Source organism: Sorex araneus, chromosome 6 (assembly GCF_027595985.1).
Source record: "Sorex araneus isolate mSorAra2 chromosome 6, mSorAra2.pri, whole genome shotgun sequence".
NCBI lineage: Eukaryota > Metazoa > Chordata > Mammalia > Eulipotyphla > Soricidae > Sorex > Sorex araneus.
Genome location: NC_073307.1, coordinates 45939078 through 45960917, shown reverse-complemented (window position 1 = coordinate 45960917; position 21840 = coordinate 45939078). Strand labels below are relative to the sequence as shown.

At 37.9% G+C, this 21840-nt stretch overlaps 1 protein-coding gene across 3 annotated transcripts in view; it reads right to left on the bottom strand.

Moving 5' to 3' along the window:
* FBXO38 (F-box protein 38) overlaps window positions 1-21840 on the bottom strand; it is a 45138-nt gene that overhangs the window by 10240 nt on the left and 13058 nt on the right. The window contains exons 6-15 of one of the 3 annotated variants that reach the window (XM_055142187.1): window positions 20077-20214; window positions 19052-19189; window positions 17738-17831; window positions 14807-14937; window positions 11136-11306; window positions 9396-9538; window positions 8486-8735; window positions 6122-6238; window positions 4508-4687; window positions 2241-2960 (exon numbers count right to left, since the gene is read on the bottom strand). In XM_055142187.1, the coding sequence (XP_054998162.1) occupies window positions 2241-2960; window positions 4508-4687; window positions 6122-6238; window positions 8486-8735; window positions 9396-9538; window positions 11136-11306; window positions 14807-14937; window positions 17738-17831; window positions 19052-19189; window positions 20077-20214 (2082 nt within the window). The remainder of the gene's footprint in view (window positions 1-2240; window positions 2961-4507; window positions 4688-6121; window positions 6239-8485; window positions 8736-9395; window positions 9539-11135; window positions 11307-14806; window positions 14938-17737; window positions 17832-19051; window positions 19190-20076; window positions 20215-21840) is intronic. The other 2 variants (XM_055142188.1, XM_004620594.2) reach the window with 2 other exon arrangements.

The window sequence follows — 21840 nt, the reverse complement described above, 5'->3', positions numbered from 1 at the left end:
ATCTAAATGCTGGTCACTCACCCAATTATTTTTTGTAATATTTATTTACAAAATATTACATAACAAGAATGAGAAATTTATAGGTGTTTATTCCCAAAGCAGGACCTCACAAGACAAATAACTACATTAAAGAGCTATAAATTGAAAACCAAATAAAAACCCAAGTGCTGTCTTAAAAAAAAAATTGGAATGATTCTATTACTTTGCTAGTTAGTATTTCTCCCCTTTAAACCTTCAAAGTAGAATAGCCAACAGATAGCAAAATATGTCATATTTGAAGTAACAAGTTATAAGTCACTCAAATAACTTTCCAAAAAGAAACCCAGAATCAATACTTTGACACCTACTCAGAAAAGATGTTATTTAAAGTAAACAGATATTTGCATCATGTTTTAGAATATTATAAAATAATCTGTCTCATAAAGATGCATTGGCAACATATGCCAATTTTTTCAAATGGATTAAAAAAACACCTAAATAATGTGTAAATAACTAGATGAAAAATGTTGTCACCTAATTATTAAACTTAAGAGTTCTAGTCATGAAACAAGTCAGGAGGATGTGGTAAAGAGGATAGCAGAATAGAAGGCAAAGAGAAAGCCAAAATACCATTTTGTATGAAGGGTCTACATTGAAAAACAAAAATCCGTAAGATAGGAACTCCACTAGAGACAGAAGACAAAACTGGATATAGAACAGTCCTCAAAAAAGGAAGTGTTCTGCTATAAAGATGACCATCATTGTTTTAGTCAATTATTGTCAAAGTTCGACAAAATAAAAGATATAGCCATAAAAATGATAAATACATGACAAGGAAACTTTTTAAAAAGAATTATGAAAGAAAACAGAACAGACTGCTCAGAGGTAAACCTGAGTAAGGGAGACAATAAAAAAGCAAACATTTTCTGAACTGTCAACAGGATGGATGTCAATAAAAAGTACTGGTGATTATCTGAAATAAAAATTTACAGTTGCCAGGAACTAAAACAAAACCAGATTAATGAGCCAAAGAATGAGAAAATGTGAAAATTCTCTGAACCAAGCACAGTATCAGAATAATAGCATAAAAATAATTATAAAGGTTAACATGTTGATCTGAGTTTATGTATACAAAAACTTGAGCAACAAATTTTCTTTTAACTTTAAACTACCTACCTGTTAAAGTGAGGAGTTTCTCTTTAACAAGTAGTTTCAGCTTGGGACAATGAATGTGGTGATGGGGCACAACAATCTGAGGCATATTAGTGCTAATGAACAATATGCTTCAAAATTGTCAAAAATAAATTGTATTTTACAAAATAAAATAAAATAAAAATCCAAGTGAGGAAAGTATTTTCATCAAATGACAGATTTTAACTAATGCCAAACTGCAATGTAATTTTGCTCTGAGTTTGCGCTATTATATGATGAGTATCACATAACAAAGGGCTATATATTTTATAAAGCCTTGTTTCTGGTCGTTTAACTACATTAAAAAAATAAGTATCGACTCTTATGTTCTAGACTGTTTTTAATATTTTAAAATTGAGAAAGAATTGAACTATATTATTCATTAACAGGCACTGATGATTTAATATAGCTGGGAGATAATTTTAAAAATAAGGTGAAAATACAAACAATTATGATTTAAAAAAGTGCACACCCCCATGTTTATACATATCAACAAAATTACACACATATAATTTATCAGTACCAATCCAAACAACTCTCAACTAACTACTTACCTGCTTATCTCCTGACAAACCTCATGAGAAGCAAAACTAGACTTCAGAAAAAAAAAAAATGACCAGTACTACAGACATAAGGGTATATTTCCCACACATGTTCCCACAACCCCAGTAACCTCAGCACCTTACCTTGTGACTAAGATTTACAACTTCACTAAATTAAAACCAGTTGTGGGGGGGTGGGTGGGAGTGGAATTAATTAATGGGACTTAGACATCGAAATCAATATTGTAAATACTGCGTTAAATATAGAATTGTAATCTTCTTTAACACATAGCTGAGTTTTTCTGGGTGGATCTTCCACAAGCTGTTTGATAATCTCCCCCACCCCCCACCCTCACCCCCATCGCCACCCCCCACTGCTGAAAATTAGCTCGAAAGCTTTAAGATTCACAAACCTCCCACATAAGATTCGATTTGCCAAATGGGCTTTGTGCACGCGAACCTATGCAATGAGCGCATGCCCATCTCCGTCCTAACCTGCGGGTGCTAACCCTGGCAGCATTGTCATACCTGACTCGGATACCAGCAGTACATGGGAGAGTCTGCTCCTGGCCCTTGTTAGGGGCCTCCGAGGGAAGTCTTCATGAGACTGCACGTCACAGCGCTCAGGCTGGGAGTTCCCCCTCCTGTCCTCACCTGTAGCCCCAGAGCCACTCCCATTAGTCCTCTCATCATGTGCTGGGCCTGAAGACCCCCCTTGTGGTAGAGTCCTAAAGGAAAAGGCGGATCTCGTACCATCCGGGCCATTCACAACACAGGCTCGGCTGGTTGAAGGACGTTCCTCATCAGAACACCTGCTAGTTCTCCTTTGGGATTCCTGGGGCCTGTGACAGCAGCATCTGGGGCAGACAGAACTCTCTGCATCTCCCTCCTCCATGGCCTCAGAGTCCTCTGACCCACCGGGGGAGCAGACACACTGCCTGGACACATCCACTTCTGGAGGGCTAGGCTCCGAGGAGCCGCCGCTGTTCACCGTCCTTACAAAGTCGGGGCTTTGAGAAGCAGCGCTGTGTGAGCTGGAGGCGGCGGTGCTGCTGCAGCTGGGATAAACATCCTTGTTTTTTTTCTTTTCAGGAATATCCCTAGCTGCTTTCATATCGGCTTTGATCTGCTCACTGGTGACCTGACAGCCTTTCTCACAGCTGCTTTCCTCGAGGGGAAACTGCTTCGACTGGCCCATCTGATGGGAGTTGTACCTCTTTCGAAGTGGAGTCTTGCCTTTTCCACTTACTGCTTACAGAAAAAGAAGAATGGCCCGAGGAAAAGAAAAGATTTCAGTACAAATTCTGGACAAAAGGGCAAGAGCAAATCTGGAACAGGAAACAATGCAAACTAATGTCCTAGCCATAACGGTGACCACACCCCTCAGCCACTCAACGTGCTTCTAGTCTCCTTGGCGCCTACCTGGTGTGTGCTTCTTCGCTCGGCCTCCCAAGCTCTCCACTTCTACCCGCTGCGTACATACTCTACACTCCAATCAAAACTTCCTAAATACCTGCCTTACTATCTTGGCATCTGCTCAAACCTCTTCTACACCCCCCACCCCAAATCCCTGAAGCACTTTTATCTTTGTTTCTGATTCGACCTTCCATGAGAGTGCAGGTCCTGAGGAAAAGAAAGAGGTTATGCCCTCTCAGCACCTGGGGCATAATAAGAGTCAATGACTATATGAATGAAAATGTCAACAAATAAGGCCTTGTCTGGCTCACAAATCTGGTTCCTAACTTCAGAAAATGAATTTTTTAGGAAACAGATTAATTTCTGGGTCATAATAGTTCTCCTAAATAGTTTTCGGTTTCCATAAAAGACATCTGGTTTTCTTATAAGGAATAACATAGGAATTAAGTGGTCAGTTTATGGCTAGTGAATTATTTCAAGTCTAAAGAACTGAGCTTTCCATACTCAGGTTCAGTGTAAAAGACACACCAAACATTCAAACATATTAGAGAGTAAGATACCAAAAGACTAACTAGTAGATAAATTAAAAAAACATCAAATTTGGGGCCAGAGTGATTTGGGTAGGGTGTCTACCTTGCATGCAGCCAACCTGGGTTCGATCCTTGGCATCCCATATAGTCCCCTCAGCATCACCAGGAATAATTCCTGAGTGCAGAGCCAGGAGTAACCCCCAAGCTTTGCTAGTGTGACCCAAAGAAGTCCCAAAAAACAAAACAATGCCCCCCCCCAGCAAAAAAAAACACCAAAAAAAACCCCAACCACTTTTTAAAAATTTTTGCTGAAAGTGGTTAAGTATAGGGTCCTGAAAAACAGAAGGTAAGGAAGAATCTAAAAGCTAAGAGATTTATAATTTCCTCATAAGGCAAAGGGCAGAAGGCTGTTGACCACATTTTAGGCAGGTAAGGGATTGTATGAAGTATTCTGGGACTCCCTCAAGCACCACATCGGCCACCAACATTTATTAAGCATATTGAAAAGATGATCAATAGGGTTTTCTTATTACTCTGATCATCGCTCACTCTAGACTCAGGTCTCTGACTAACCTGATACCCTGATGCCACAATTTCCTCTGCAGGACCTGCGATTCTCGTGTCTGCCCCTCCACTGAGCCCTGATTCCAGTGATCTTATTGCACTACACCTGCTCTCAACAGTGCCACCAGATTCCCTCCCCTTTCGCTTGGCCTTTCTTGATTCCTGTGACATTTCGTAAGAAATATGTAGCTGTACCACAAGATGTGGCAGCAATACATAAATAAAGGCCAAGTGTCAGTTTCCAGGATGTCTCTAATAGGACACTAATAAAACATAATCTCTCACCTGACAATTCTCGGGACTGCCCTGAATCACCAGATTTTCCTTCACGCTCAGAATAACGCCGAGCACCATTCTTAGGAATCCAGACTTCTTGGAGCTCTAAACTGTCTTCCTCATCGTCACTCTCTGAATCGTGAACAGTAATTGGGGTTGGTTTTACTACGCGCTGAAGACCACTGGGTCCTAGGTGGGGAAAGAAACCAGTCCATCATTTATCATCAAGAAAGGCTCTCAATGCTATTTCCTGAGATTCAGGTTCTAGAGATATTTTGGCTATAGTAGGCTCCCTTATCACTTGTTTAAAATGACTGCATACTTGGACAGTGTAAAACAGACTTTAACTCTAAAGCATTATGTGAACACCGTGATGAGTATGTCAACCATTGATATAGACTCCAAAAGGTCAAATTAAAAGGTCTGGACCTCACTCTCTTAAAAGGTCACATAAATGGTCACAACCATTTAAATAATAAGCTAGGTATTTCCACAAGTTTGCAAATGTCTGAGTGAAGGTAAGCAAATAAAGATAAAAGTGAGAAACGCACAGCAGTCTGGTGAGCATTCTCTGCCTTCTATGGCCAACCGTATCCTATTTTATTGCAATTAACAACATGGTGCAGCACAGCATGAGGGAGAGGTATCCGAGGCCACTCCCAGGGATACGCAGTGCAGCACTGCAGGCCTGAGGATTTGGTGCTCAAAGCCAACCCGATGGTGGGTATGTGCTTTGCCATTAGTCATCTTCCCTGCCCCAGTAGATGTGTCCTTGAAAGACTAGTTGTATATTATAGGTTATCGGGTTTTTGTGCTTCTATTTAAAAAAAAAAGAAAAAATGCTTTCTTGGTAATACATCTTATAAACCTTCAACTTTTATAATTTTCTTTGATTAATGATTAGTATTTGATCCAGTAAAATGAAAGGTCCAAGGAACCATGCCTGTCACACTGTAAATGCCTGGCAGAGTAGAAATTCCTTAAGTATTTGCTGAATTAGTGACGGTATCTGTAAGACACTTAAAACAAATTTAGTTAATGATATTTTCAATTCAATGGGAAGGTAGCATTCCAACAGATGGGCAGTGAGAAAATGTGCTCTGACTTTTGTTCCTGGATCCCGAGCTCAAGAGTCTTGAGAAAATTTCTAAAAACCGTTAGTTTCCCCCTCTGTGAAATGAAGGGCTTTATTAGCTAACCTGGAAGGCCCTTATGACTTCATATTCTGATGGCAGAAACTAGATCGTGGTCTTTACTAGACCAGCACAAGCTCTCCACTGCTCACTCTCATTCCCAAATGAAGGGAGAGCATAAGCACAGTAAGTTTTCAAGTACAACTGAGCACACGGGGAGGGTTCCCTGGCCTCCTGAGCATTGCTTGCAGGACCGGAAACAGAGTACAAAACAAAAATTAAAAACCATGCAGCAAGGAGGAACATTAGTAGAATACAGGTACTACAATACAGTAATACTATAGTAGGAATATTATTCTATTATGAATGTAACAGATCAACTAGCAGTTTTAAAAATTAAAAAAAAAAATCATTCTCAGTGTTTTCCTCTCTTCCTTAAAGGCAAACTGGAGTTTTCAGAACCAAGAATGCGTGAAGTCCTATGATTTACCTGCTTGTTCCTCATCAACATCCACAGGAATAACCGCCTGGCTCTGAGCTGGGTTCCCAACACCGCCCTCGGCTACTTCTCCATCTTCTTGCACCATGTCTTCCATTTCATTCAATGCTTCAAAGAAAGATAAACACAGTCAAGGTAAAAACCAAGAGGTTTAACTCCACAGTGGCAGACAAAACTGTAGTACCTCTAAGGAATGAACCCATGACTGGGCCCACTCTGCAAAATAGCACATAAAGTGTTCATCACACAGACATTAACAAGTAGCAACTGGGTTATCCAGAAAATCACAAAGAGTAAAAGACCATTTGGTGAGGAAAAGCCTGTTTTTTTAAGACAGATGAAAGGAGACAGAAATAAGGAGAGAAATAAAGAGAGACAGAGGGAGAGAGAAGTAAGGAGAGAGACAGCTGAAAGCAAAGCGCACAGTGTTTCTTCTGCAAAGTGTTATCTGGGAAGGCTACATAAGGAAACTTTCCATCTCCAACTAAACTACTTGCTGCAACCAAGTATGAGCTAGTTACTATGATCACCTGATAAGCTTATAGTAGCTTAGACAAACTGGAAATGTACTTCCTTTCCAGTGCATCTAGTATTGTTTTTGGCAATGGAGAGCCAGGATTATTAACAAATATACTAAATAAATATTCCATGTTTAACACCCTAATATTAGTCAAGTGTTATACCTGCATCAGTCTTTACTACAGTAAACAGTGCCCGTCAATAATTTTATTTGTATTATTCCTAAGGATAAGCCCTATGTGCAATTTCACATTGGTAAGCCTCCATTAACTTTCTCTTCTTAAGAAAAATAAAATGCTTTTAGTAGAGAACCCCAAACAAAATAATGATTGGCTTTGCTAGCTTTTGATATGATTAAATCCAAGACCCTAAAGATTGCATTATTCAGTCCTAAATCATGAAATTCATTGAGCTCATCTGAAGAAATGTGCAGTGAGAAAAAGGGACATCAAAGTCAAAAGTGGATTAGAGAGCAAAGAAAATGGAGAAAACCAATGTCAATAGGAGGAAACTGAGGAAAATGGTTTTAGAGATAGTAAATATCTCTGAAAAGACGTGAGCAACAATGGAAACATTACTGAGATGTCAAATCAGATGAGAGTGGAGAAATAATCGCCAGCTTTCCTAAGAGTCACTGATGACTCTGCCAAGAGCCAAAATGGAAAGAACATATGAAATGAGAAAAAGAGAAGGTTCTGAAATATCTAGAAGTATAGAAAGATAATTCTGAGATCAGGACCTGCAATCTCAGAGCAATCTAAAGGAATTCAAATGCTAACACAGAATGTTTTTCTGTAAGAGCATCAGAACATCAAAGCAGTATCCAAACACCCTAGTCCCATCAACTGCTGTGTCAAAGAGAACTGTGCCCAAGACAATGGCGAAAGGGGCAACATTCTTTTTTTTTTTTTTGGTTTTTGGGTCACACCTGGCGATGCACAGGGGTTACTCCTGGCTCTGCACTCAGGAATTACTCCTGGCGGTGCTCAGGGGACCATATGGGATGCTGGGATTTGAACCCGGGTCGGCCGCGTGCAAGGCAAACGCCCTACCCACTATGCTATCACTCCAGCCCCAAGGGGCAACATTCTTGATAACTAGAAGAGATTTCTTTTTCAGTTCCTAAGGGTCACCTGGCAAGTTGGAAAATTTGGCAAAGAAATAATCTCCATCTTTACTCATCAACAGAATGGCAGGTAGAGTACATTGGCACAGATGTGCAGTCACTCTTTATGGTCAGAAAGGACAAGAACATAAGTGTAATAAGTGAAATTCACTATGTCTTCACTTATCAATCTATGGACTTTATTTGCTAGATAGCTGGAAAGATTTAATGATGAAAAGAATGTGAACAGTACCCAACACCATGGCACAGGGGTAATGATCATTCTTTCAAGTTCATAGGAAAAAAATGGATTGCATAGTCAACCTCAATGTATTATCTATCTAGTCATCAGTTTAAAGGTATAAAGCAAGGCCTCCATATGTCCACAGGGATTAAAAAGCTTGTTTGCATGTGGTCAATCTGGTTCAATCTTCAGAATCATATATGGACTCCTGACTACCAGCAGGAGAGATCCCAGCAGAGCTAGTAGTAAGCCCGGAGAACTGCCAAGTATGACCTAAACCCAAAACAAAGAGAAGCCTCAGGACCTCAATCCTAAAGGCTGACAAAACTGCCAGGCCTCTCAGGCTCACATTACTCACTTTCCAAGACACTTACGACCGTATTAATGAAGTACTCGATGTGTAAGTGACATGCTGAAATGGGAACAGAGCAATATAATCCAAAGTAAAAATTATTTCTATCTGGAGCTCACAAAAGATCTGGGTTACCGTCGGCTGCAAACTGCTGCTCCCCTGGTTGCAGGTCTTGCCGGAAGTCATTCTCCTCATCTGAGTCATCTGGGTGATGGTGGTGGTGGTGATGATGGTGGTGGTGGTGGTGATGGTGGTGATGATGGTCGTGAATGTTGGCATTATTCTGGGCATTATTATCGTTATCATTGTTAGAATTCTGGTTGCTGACCAGGGCTGAGGAAACTCCAATTCCTGTGCCTGCACTCAGGCCAACTCGAGCACAGCCCTAAGGAAAGACAAAACCACCATGTTCATCGATGAGTATTACATTTTCAATACTATCCATTTTCTCTTTAAATAAGAATATTTATAAGAACTTTATTCCTTTCCTCACTATCCCACAGGGCTTCTACAGAAGGAACGTAACCATTAAGAGCTGATAAAACATAATTCATTGAATCATGAAGTTCTTAATATACTGAGAATATAGCATTCATCTGTGAAGCAGTTTTTAAGTAACATTTTGTACAACTGGATAACCAAGCACATACAACTAAAAAAGAGTCAAAATGTAAGATATTTCTAAATGAATTTCTAATACATATTTACAGTATGGGTTTCTAATTAGGAAGACATCTGACCTCCCAAATAATTTTACTAGGTAGCAACTTTTGTATTAAGCTTGTATTTCCACCTCTGTTCTTACACTACCTCCAATTAATAGACCTAAGGGAGACTACTTTTCACTTTTACTTTCCCTTCTCAGGAGATTCCTTAATATTTATTTATAAAAGGTCAGATCTTACTATAACCTTTAAGCCTTCACTGGGGCTGGCAGTAGAAAGTTCTATTAGTAACAATGTGAGGGTGCATTATTACTAAAGATTATCACGTAGGTTTTGTTTTCTTGAGAATCAAAACAAACAGCTTGCTTAAGGTGACTAACTTTGGGTGGCTCACGGAACATCTGGTCCAGGGAAATAAACTCCAGGCTGGGTAACAATTCAATAAACTGGCCAAAGGAATCCAGCTTTAAAGCATGGCACCGCACTAAGTTGATATCGACCAATCGAGTCCATCGGGAGTGGTCTGTTGAAGAAATGACATAGCAAGAGAAAATGTAAGATGCACTTTCTCTACCTTAGATGAATTCTGCTATAGGTCACAAGACTTTCATAACTTTTTAACTTTCTCAGGTAACTCTACTGATGGCATCGTACCTAATTTCAGTGTGAAAACCTAATTTCTTGGGAATCATTAAATTGAAACCAAGTCAGCCTTGATTTAAATGTGATCCACTCAGCAACCAACATATCAATTCAACATGTCCATTTAGTGTCCCATTTCTGTAGGACACTAAGGAAAACTGGTGTATTCACTTAGAGCATTATGCGGCTATTAAGCGAATGAGGGAGAATGGCATATGCTGCTGGTATGGACAGCTCTCCAAACACACTTCGTGCAAAGTACAAGCCACAGGACAGTGTATACATATTAAGATCCTTTTGTATAAATAAATTCAGTTTTAAAATGCTATACATGTATAGGCTGCAATATGCAAGAAATAATTTGTCCAGAAGAATATACAAGAAACCATTGATGGTGGTTACCTTTGAGAAGAGGAGACTTTTCATTTTGTACCTTTCTGTACTGTTTGATACTGTTTATCAAGTACATGTATTACTTTAATTTTTTTAAGTGTTAACAGGAGTTCTGAGTGATGGGATTATAGGCCATTTTTTGTTTTCTTCTTTAAACTCTTCTGTATTTAAGAAAACAAACAAACCAAAAACCCAATAAATGTTATTTTTTAAAAGTGATCTACACCTGCTACAACCTAAAGTTCTTATTTCCCAGTAACTTCTTGTTGCAGCTGGGGCAGGGGACAAGAAAGAAATTTCTGGTGGATGAGAAAGAAATTTCATTTCTTTCATGGCCATTCAAAAGAGTGAGTCCAGGAGAGATCCCAGAACCCTTAGTAGGTTTTGCAGAATGGTAGAATCACTTGAGAAGTGCCTGAGATAGTAGAAAAGACTATGCTGCAGGCCACCGGAGGGGGCTTCATTTAGTTAAAGGGGATGTCACAATGAAAATCCTCCAGTTCTACATTTACTTAAAAGTTTATGAGGCTAGGTATTAAAAGAAGCTTTTTAGTCAATCATTCATCACTAGATTCTCAGAGAGAAAAATGAACTTCCCATAGGGAAAAGCATCAAGTGCAAAAATCACACCCCTAAGGAAAGGGAACAGGCTGGAAAGAAAGCTCCGAAACAGTCTAGGATTCTAAATCAACGGAAAATTTTTTCTCAAGTTAATGCCTGTTAATGCCTAAGTCCCTTAGCCCCCTAAATACAGAGTCACATTTTCTTTTCAGATGGTGTGCTATTTTGAAGGTAATTCAGAGAAAGTAATATCCCAGGTCACAATTCTAAATTTTAATTCTATCATCAGGGTTCTTGAAACCATAATCTGGCTATTATTCATTTATAGGCATCAAATTTCATTTCAATGAAGAATTATATATACTTCTAACTTGACTCTCATAAGATTCCCAGAGCTGGTATGAACAATTCAAACAAAATATGCACATTTTATGTTAGGAATGGAATCATGCCACACAGAATATAGACATGTTATTTTGACATCAATAAAATTTTTAAAAATAGAATAGAAAAGCCTACAGTACCTGATATCCAGTTGAATGGGTTATGTAGATGGGGGCAATTATAAATTGCCAGATACTTGATACAGGAAAAAACTTCATTGACTGCCTTCATCCCTATATCAGTGATGATACCAGGATTCTCTACCACATCAGCCAAACCATACTTCACTAAATCAGCATTAGCCATTCTACCTAGAAAGAAAAATCAATTAAAAACCATTTTTAAATGTCAAGGGATATTGTAAGTTCTATACCTTGAAACTTATTATGGTCTCTCTCTGTGATTTTGTGTCACCTGTCGAACATTAGTTCATGTTTGGACCTATTTTAGATTAGGTATTCTCTATACAAACAGGAGCACTTCTTTTACAAGATAGGAATTAAAAGTCAAGCAACAGCTAGTAGCCAAACATTATATTCACTTGATTAGCAAAGGAACAAACAAAGCAAACATTTTTGTAGCAAAACTGGGGATGGGATTATATTAGCTAACAATCAAGGTGAAGTTTTATCTTTTAAAGAGGAAAATAAAATCTTAACTTTGTAACTCTTTTCTCATAGGAAAAGGATCATGATTTTAATATGACCTGCATAAAGAGGGGTAAATTTTGACAATCCTAAGTGTCTACTACAGACTACACAGAATTTAGACTGGAAAAAGGGTCTAAGAGTACCCTCCATCTTAGATTATGGCACTGGGAATTATACTTCACTCCTTGACTTATGATTTCTCTCTTCCGCATGCCTCTTGCTCTTCAGGGTCTATAAAATAATCTACACCTTGAAGAAGAAAATCTCAAAGGACTACACCTACCGAAATTTATTCAATTTTCATCTACACAGAGTACCGTGGGTATAGAAACTCAATGCATGTTGCAATCGATGGACGGACTATAAAGAACACGGCTGCTCCAGCAAAGCGATCTTGCACTTCGATTTAAAACTAGCTCAGAAAATGTCTAAAACAACCAAAACACTCCAAACTCCATACAATCCTAACTCTGTGTAGTTCCATATCACTTTCCTATAGTCATTTTGGTCATTTACTGTTTTTTCTTACATATTTCACCTCAATAGTATCATTTACAGTTTGGTTGGGACATCTTAACCTCTTGACAAAAACCTCTTCCAGCCCTCGGACACAAAATCTTCCTTCTCCATTAATGCAGAATAATTCATGAACTCACCCTGCTCCTTGAGAACTGTCAGCAAAAATGCTACAGACTAGTATGACAAATTCATACCTTACATTCGTTCTTGAAACTATTTTGTCTTGCCTAAGGTTTCTTACTTTACACACTCCCTTCAAACTCTGAGTCACTTTTGTTTCATTCTCTTCAGCCTACTGGTCAATTGAAAGTAAATGTCACCATGTATATATTGAATACTTTCAAAGTGTCAGAGAATTAGAAATGTCCAAGCTGTATCATTTGTTAAACAGACGCAAGATAGTGTTCCTCTTAGAACCTCCCAAGAAAAAAGGGTGACATATAGTCGTTTCCATTTAGCAGAGGAAAAACCAAGGGGAAGAGAAGAAACGTGCCCAAGGTCCCAAAAGTTAACAATAGGTCTCAATCCATTTCCTTCCCCCGCTGCAAGTCCCAGCATAAAGACTATTCTATGCTGCTTCTCTGTAATCAAGTATTACAATGCTGTCATCTCTCCACTGTGCCCTGAAATCATGAATCTAGGTAGAGAACCATCTCCAAACATTCATCTAGGGTCACTAGCCTAATATATTACACCTGCTTTGCAATACATTCACATTTCTAATCAGATAGAGTCACTTTTTTTTATAAAGTAATATAAAAGCTTTGTTTCTGGTTTGCCAGACCCTCTGTAACAGAGATGTGATTCAGGTTTTACGAGGTGCTACCCGATTATACTTTCCTAAGAAACACTTCAAAACCTACATTACCGAGAAGAGAGAGGAATAAAAATGTTTGAGAGCAATCTTTGCTTTTTCTCCTATATGGTCACCTGGCACCTACTTTGTAATATAGAATTCTCAGTAGTCTCTGTTGGAGTAGAAATGAAAACACATGAAGGAAATGGATAGGCTGCAACAAATAAAAAGAATAGTTTCCAAAAAGATGAATACAGAGTATTAGATACGAAAGAGACATAAAAAGTAAAACATAATGAGTCAAAAAGGGCTTTTCTGTTAAAAATGTGTTCCAAAAGAAACAAAAGAGAGAAAATGGCTCGTTATAAAGATCACGCTCAAAGACAACTTTCAGTGAACTTAAAGGTGATCATCTTAAATACATATATATATCAAGGTTGAGAACTGGGAAGAATAAAAAACAAGATTATAGAATAATAATTAGCTATTATATAAAAAAGTAGTAAGTTTGTTATGTAGCTATTGTAGATACACAAAGAATATTAGCAACTTCATTCAAAACTAAGAAAGTATGGTTTCAAATACATTAAACTTTATGTGAAATTACTATTAGATAGAAATAGCAATTTTAAGCAATCTTGGTTGAAATAGTTTTTCCAAAGCTATACAGATTAAAAATGATTCCTAAATTGGTTAGAAAATAATTTAAATTTTTGATCCTTCCCTTGTACTAACAAAGAAATGTAATCCCACCAAAGTGTCAAATTATTGTGATCTATGTTAGAAATGAAAAAGGTCATATTTTAATATCAATGTCCTGAGTAAAGAGATTACACATTCTTAAATTCTTCTACTATGCAGATAAGATCCATAAAAAAATACCAGATCTGTAGATAAATCCTCAGAAAATAAAAGTCCACAGAAGATTCATAGAAAAATCTGGTATCACTGTGAGAGCTGAAGAAAGAGTTGTGGGCTGGAGAGAGCTCAAGGGGTTGAGCCTCTGATTGGCACGCAGGAGGCCTGGGTTCAATCGTCAGAAGCGCAGAGTCCCCTGAACACTGCTGGACTGACCTCTGGGCACAGACCAGGGAGACCCTGAGACCCTCAGATGTGGCCCTAAACTTTTGAATTACTAGGAAGTAATTAAGCTTGTTACAAATCACAAAGGGAAGAAACTAACTCTAGCAAAAATAAAAACATGTCAATGGCAGGAATTTTTTTCCATGTCTAATGTCATGAGGGGAAAAAAAGTCTAAAATCATGAACTGACATGCATTCAAACCCAAAGGAATGAAGTTGCAACTATAAACGCATTCGAGAAAATGCTGTGAACAAGCCAGCCAACAGCAGTCACCATTAAATAAATACTGACCATTATGTGATCACACTATCTGGAAAATCCAGAACCCCAGCAGACTTATTATGGAAATGAACAGCATGGGCAGGGAATGGACCCTCATTTGAGAGGACCATCAAAAGCTTCAAGAAGTGTGGCAGATCAAACTCAACAAATGGAACCAAAGATGAAATTCTGTGAAAAAAAATGAAGCAGAATGGGAAAGAAACTTGGGCAGTAAAGTAGAGACAATATCATATATATAGCCAAGGATCTTCTGAGGGGATACTATTAATCACTTTTTTCTAAAACATGTTAAAACTGGTGGCAATACAGAAGAAAAATGAGATACTTCGTGTTGAAATTTGTTTCCAAGAACTGAGAGCACCTAAACTTTAAGTTCTCTTCACTTCACTTCAGGAAGATAACCGGCATAGCCCAGTCTGAATTTCAGTTTGTAATTAAGTTCTCTATAGATTCTAAGGAATGAAATGGGCAAAGTCTTACTCTGCAGCAGAAACTCATCTACATATCCCAGGTGAAGGGTTTCAAACTGAGGGAACTCCAACTCTGCCATCTTAAGGGCAGAAAAGACACCATCTTTGGTTAAGGAAGGCTGGATTCGAACTTCATGTAACCTAAGAGCAAAGAGATAAACAGTAAAATTAAAGTAATTAGAATCAAGATTTTCCATTGAAAGTTTACTGGGATGTCTGATGGGCATGAAAGACAAAGAACACTGCTGCTCCAGCAAAGTGATCGAGCACTTTGATTTCAAATTAGCTTGGGGGCTGGAGGACAGTACAGCGCGTAGGGCATTTGTCTTGCACACAGCCAACCTGGGTTCGATTCCCAGCATCCCATATGGTCCGCCGAGCACCGCCAGGATTAATTCCCAAGTGCAAAGCCAGGAGTGATACCTGTGCATCGCTGGGTGTGACCCACAAAAAAAAGTAATTAATAATAATAATAATAGTAATAATAATAGTAATAATAATAATAATAATGGAATATGGTCATCCCGTTGCTCATCGATTTGTTCGAGCGGGCACCAGTAACATCTCTCACTGAGAGACTTATTTTTGCTGTTCTTGGCATATCCAATACGCACGGGTAGCTTGCCAGGCTCTGCCGCGAGGGCTCCATACTCTCGGTAGCTTGCCGGGCTCTCCGAGAGGGGCGGAGGAATCGAATATGAGTTGACCGAGTGAAAGGCGAAAGCCCAACTGCTGTGCTATCGTTCGAGCCCAATAATAACAATAATAATAAAAAATAAAAACAGCTCGGAAAATGTTTAAAATAACTGCAACATTCCAAACTTTACAATTTGAATCTCTGTGTAGCTCAAGTTTTAAATAATACCCATTTAATAGCCATTCTATTAAACAATATCAGAGACTTTTTTCCTTTATGGGAACATTGTGCTAGGCCATAGGTGGCACACAGAAATTACAGGAAATAATGAGCTAGATGGTAAGAATCTTATATTCTTTACAAGGCTTTCTTAAAACTGATTAAGTGATGGTGAGAATCTTTTATCTGGTGCTGATACTTCTTTTGAGATCTCTTGTAATGTTTTTCATGTCCTATTTAAACAAAATGTGTTCCCACCACAGAGATGCCACCGGACCCTACCTCAGGCTGTTTCATCTGGGCAATCCAGAGGGGGCGGGATGGGGTGGGAGGGGGAGTCCCACCAGCTGCCCCAAAAGAGCCCCAGCAGCCCAAAACCTCAAGAACTCAATCGCTCACGGCTGATCTCTGAGGCTCTGGTGAGCCTCATCCATGAGGGTATCTGCTGAAAAGCCCAGGTACGCGGGACTTGTGACTGAAATCTCCAGGCTCACAGAGTCAGAGGAATGGGCCACCTCCTGCCATCTCCGTGCTTCCAGTAGCCTGTCAATCACACCCACAAACTGCCTCTGGCCTCATGTAAGCTCACTAAGAGACTCATAAATAAGCCTCAGAAAAGGAAGAGATCAACATGCTACAGAGATGACTCCAGACTTCAAAGTCACCAACCAGTTAAAAATTTAATTCTAGCTTTATCATACTATTTAAAATCTTAGAATTCATGGAGCACAGAGCTGCAGCTGTGCAACATCTCATACTCTAACAAGGGCTTAATGGCTCCAGGGTGATAGAACAATCTTCACACATTTTCCTTCCTCTAAGGAAACTTTTTTTGGTCATCTTTTGTAGGCTTTTCATAATAAGCAATACAAAATAAATTATTATGTTCTGCTTTGGAGGCACATTTTGGGGAGTGTCATAAAATAATCTGAAATATGGTGGTGGGAAGGTGTGATGATGGTGGGATAGGTGTTGGAATATTGAATGCAATCAATTACTGTAAACAACTTTATAAAAATAAAATTTGAAAAAAATAAAAATAAACAGAATGCATTCCATAGAACAATACCTCTTTACATAAAATCAGAAAGTTCTGTCTCTCTTGTATTTGTATGTTCTATTGATAAAGAGTTTTGCTTCTGAAGAAAGAAATGGTTAAATAACAATGTAAGAGTTGACCTTGATAAGTAGGAAAACTGAATGTTGCAAAAACTGATAAAAAGATGTCTTAAAAAATACACGGTGGGGGACTGGAGTGATAGCACAATGGGTAGGGCGTTTGCCCTGCACACAGCCGACCTGGGTTCGATCCCCATCATCCCATATGGTCCCCTGAGCACCGCCAGGAGGAATTCCCAGGTGCATGAGCCAGGAGTAAGCCCAGTGCATCGCTGGGTGTGACCCAAAAAGCAAATGTATACTATATATATATATATATATATATATATATATATATATATAATACATTTATATATGTATATAAATATTTTACATATATATATATGGTGGGGCTGGAGAGATAGTTCAAGAGGGCACTCGTCTTGCACATAGGCCACCCACACCTATCCTCAGCATTGTAGATGGTATACTCTGAGGCCCGCCAGGAATGATCCCTGAGCACAGAGCTAGAAGTCTTGAGCTCAGTCAGGTATAGTCCCCAAACCAAAAATATATATATATATATATATATATTGTTTGATAAAGGACCCTGGAAACTTTAACACTATTTTTCAATATGAAATATTATTACCAACTAAAACAATTCAGAATTATCTGAAAAATGAAAGGGTAGCAGCAGACACCAGCATTTCAGTGTGGACTTTTTGCTGCTGGACCCTGAGGTATACCCAGATAACTGACTGCTTTTCTGTAATGGGACTGAACATGTTGGATCTGGAGTGCAATACAACTCATCATTGGTTGGTAACAGCAAACTACCACCAAGACTGACCTGACTGCTTAGACAATGCCCAGATACTATATAGCCTGAACAAGACATGATCAAATTTCACACGTATATTTCTCCGAATTTTTGTGAAGCTGGAAAAACAGAGAGAAAAGATACACCATGGAAAAGAAACCTACCTACGGGCAGCAGTGATGATGAGGTAACCAAGATCTACTTCAAGAGCATTTTTGCAGGCTCCCAAAACAATAGTGTGCAAATTCCTAAAACCACCTAAGGAAAAAGATCAAAAACAATAAGCATTCCTTTTGTCCACAAGACTTCCAGTAAAGCACTGAGGTTTAAGAGCTTAGTTTAGCGCCAAAAAATTACACAGATTTTGAGTCCACTTAGTTCAATGAATTTTTATGAGAAACTGATCTTTTCATATATAAAAACATATAGCATGTACACTTCGTGTCAGACTTTACACAATTTATTGATGAGATGCCTCCACATTGTTGCACACAGCTATTGTTTGTTCATTTACACTGCGGCATATTGTTCTATTACATGATTATACGGCATTTTAATTCTCTATTGATGAAAGACATTTGGTTTGTTTCCATTTTGGGTCTATGTGAGCAGTTTCGTTATGCTGTTGATTCTAAAGTAGCTTGCTCTATCCCCTTGATGCAATGAAATACAGTATTAATCACTGACAAAACATCTGAAAATGTAGTGTGTGGTCTTAATTAAACATATGCTTGTTACCAATGGTACATGATGATTTTCCAATTATCATTTTGGATACCCAGTCAAATAATTAGAATCTTCAATTAAAAATTATTTTATCTTGTTAAACTTTCGATAGTTTTATTGCAATGAGATTAACATAAAGCGCATTCCGTTATAATCACTATTTGAATTATAAGAAACCCAGAACAAAACTTTTCTTTTAAAAGTCATTATCTAAGAAATAGAAATGATAACCAAGAGACAAACATAAAAGGCACTTCATATACTAATTATTAAGTACATCTAAGGTCAGGAGACCTAGGATATCCAAGACAAAATAAACACTGCATTACCAAAGGTCACTAGGAAGTTCTGTCAACATTTCTAGGCAAGATTTCAAATAACTAAGATGTTTTAACTCATACATCATACATATTAACACAGTCTAGTCTGAAAAGGTCTAATAACACTACATCACAAGAAAGTGTCAGCTCAGGTTCATAGTTAACTTGTTTTTCATAAATATGCCAGGAGGAAGTATAATTACTAACAAGCATTAAGATAAAAAGCTCAAAATATTTTTGAACTATTTTTATATTTGCGGAGGGTTTCCAGGGCAGTGCTAAGGATCGGAGAGAGGGGAGTAAGTGGGAGGAGAGTCAGGGATAGAACTCATTGCCTTGCACATCCAACATGCGTGCTCTACCACTTGAATCACATTCTAATATTCTAAAACTTATTTTAAAAGTACCTAAGAACTGAAGAGAAATGAATACCTGATCTCCAGCTGTCTTCAACTACATGTTGAATAAGACCTCCTAGAAAAGGAACTCGAACCATTTCCAAATGTTCCAAGTTTCGGGCAGAAGCTAAGCCTGTTACTAAAGGGACATATTTCAAGGAGTTTGTGGGTCCTAGAATAAGAAAAAAATAGTTTAATGGAAAAATATTGCTACAAAGGCAAAATTTCAACTCTACTTAAGTGACTGACTTAAAAATTCTGTATCTAAAAATTACTAAGTTATTAGTTCTTTATAATTTATATACAGTACTAAAATTTTTTGAAAAGATTTAATATGCTTTAAAATTTTTTCTAAAATACTTTTAATATGCATAAAAGTATTCACTATCCAGTTAATCACATTCTTCATTAAATATTTCCTGTGTGACCAGTGTTTGAAGAAGATGACAGAAGACATTGTCCTACCTATCAAAGTGTGTAGCTGACATGGAGGTAAAACACAACTATAAAAAGATGCAAAGGCAGACCATATCAAATATATTTTTAAAAGACCTGCTGTACTACATGGAAAAGAAAGAGAAGACAAATGTAAGTTGGAAGATTCAGAACTTCAGAGTATATCCTAGTATGGAGGAAGGGAGTGCATATTCCAGGACAAAATAAAACAATGGTAGATTAAGACGAGACACTAAAGAGAAAGCTGGTATGGTTGTGTACAGTGATATATTTCTTCAAAGAATTCATGAGGGTAGCAAAAAGGGCCTGGGTATTAGGGCCTTTGAAGCCCCTCCATAACTCTAGGACAAGCAAGAGAACTGAAGATTTCTGAAAAAAAAAAAGCAGTATCATAAAAGCACTGTTAAAGGTAGACTAGTCAGATAATTATTAGTATGCTTGATGATTAAGAGATTAGAGAGAGAAACAGCACACAAGTCTATCAAAATATCCTATAAAAAGTTCCTAAAAGACATGACAGCAAATATTGTTTCACTTGCAAATAAAGTTGTCAAGTTTCTGTTAGCATAGTTTTAGTAAAGCACAAGTGTATTCCCATTATACCTGCACAGTTTCTCATGACGAAAGTTCGCAAGCTGATACAAAGAAAATCTTTGAAGGGCTGTGGTTTAGTGAGTCTTACCCACTTCATGTAAAGGTGCCTGAGCATCGGAATACAAGGAATTTCAGGAACATTCACTCCTAAAGCAAATACATATATAAAAAAAAAATCACAAAAATAAGCTCTGCATTCAAGTGTTTATCTTTTAAGTTGAAAATTTATCATTTATTGGCATCTTCAACAACAAAAAATCACCTAAAACTCATTACTCATTTACTAGATTCTACTTATTAAATTCTATTTAAATAAACCAATTCTGTCCAATTGTCTTACTTAAAACAGGCTTGTAAAAAACTAACCAACCCTAAACAGACTACTTTAGAAAAGGAGAACTGGTACATAAAAAATATTTTTGCATTTTACATACACGTATTCTCATAATTCTAAACAATTTCCACATAAATTTTCCCAGTAAATTTAAATGAAAACAAGTTATTGAATTCAAACCCGTGAAGATGTGGAAGGTATACAGAAAATGACCAGCTGACTAGGTGGACCAGGCAGAGCCAGCCACTGCCTCCACTTCTAAACACTACGGTTCTAAAGTGACTTTAGCTAACTTGGTTCTGGATATCCAGAGAATGAGACAGATTATTTCTGCAAATGTGTAAATCATCAAGATTTGTAAGTGTATTATAGCAGCCAGCTAACATGACTGAGAAAAGTGAGAAATTGGTCAATCATTTCAATAGTCAGATTGAAGTTATTTGATTCTTTGACCCACTGGGAATCATACATCGAGAAAAGCACATCTAGGAGAGGGAATGTGTGGATTGAGGAAACGCCTGGGTCTGTGAAGAAGCATGATAGGTAACTACGATCAAGTGAATGGAAGAGAGCAATTTAAGAAATTTTCTCAAATCTAAACACTATAGATTAGAAAAGGAAGATAGTCTCTGAAGAAAAAAAATGCAAAGGACTTAGGGTGATGGCTTTTAATGGCAGTAGCTAGCAAAGCCTCAGGAGTTTAAATCTGTTTAATGTAACATTTTTAAACTCAAGGTAGCAAGAAGGTCTGTTAGCAACACTAATTAGAGAAAGAAAAATCAGATTACTTGAACATTTCGTTTCTTTGCATAATGTACCTACTATAAGGATACTGCTTTGACCTGATTCTATCCTCCACACCCAGCTTCAAAATTTAATTTTTTTAAGGTCCACAACCAGCGGTGCTCAGGGCTTACTCCTGGTTCTGTGCTCAGTGATCACTCCTGGTAGGCTTGGGGGACCATATGGGGTACCAGAGAGCAAATCTGGGTTGGCCGCATGCCTGCTATACTATCTCTCAAAAACAATAATTTTGAATTATTCATTCATACTATACCATAACATAAATATAGATGGAATATAAAATTGGGGAAAAGCACAAAGGAAGAGAGGAAGACAGTTATGTCTATGCTCAATTCACATTTTGATTAAAATCCATCACATAAACTAAGGGTATACATGGCTCATTAATTTACTATATTCTGTCACCTGAATCAAACATATTAATGCATTTCAATAAAATTTACCATGTACAGATATTTACAACGACCTGTGACAGACACTGAAGACATTAAAGACAGAGTTGTACTCAGGGACCACTCCTGGAGGTGTACAAGGAACACTATGTAAGTGCTGGGATTCGAACTGGTCTCACTGCATGCAATGCAAGCGCTTTATCGCAGAACTGTATTTCTGGCACCAGAGTCATTATGTTATGG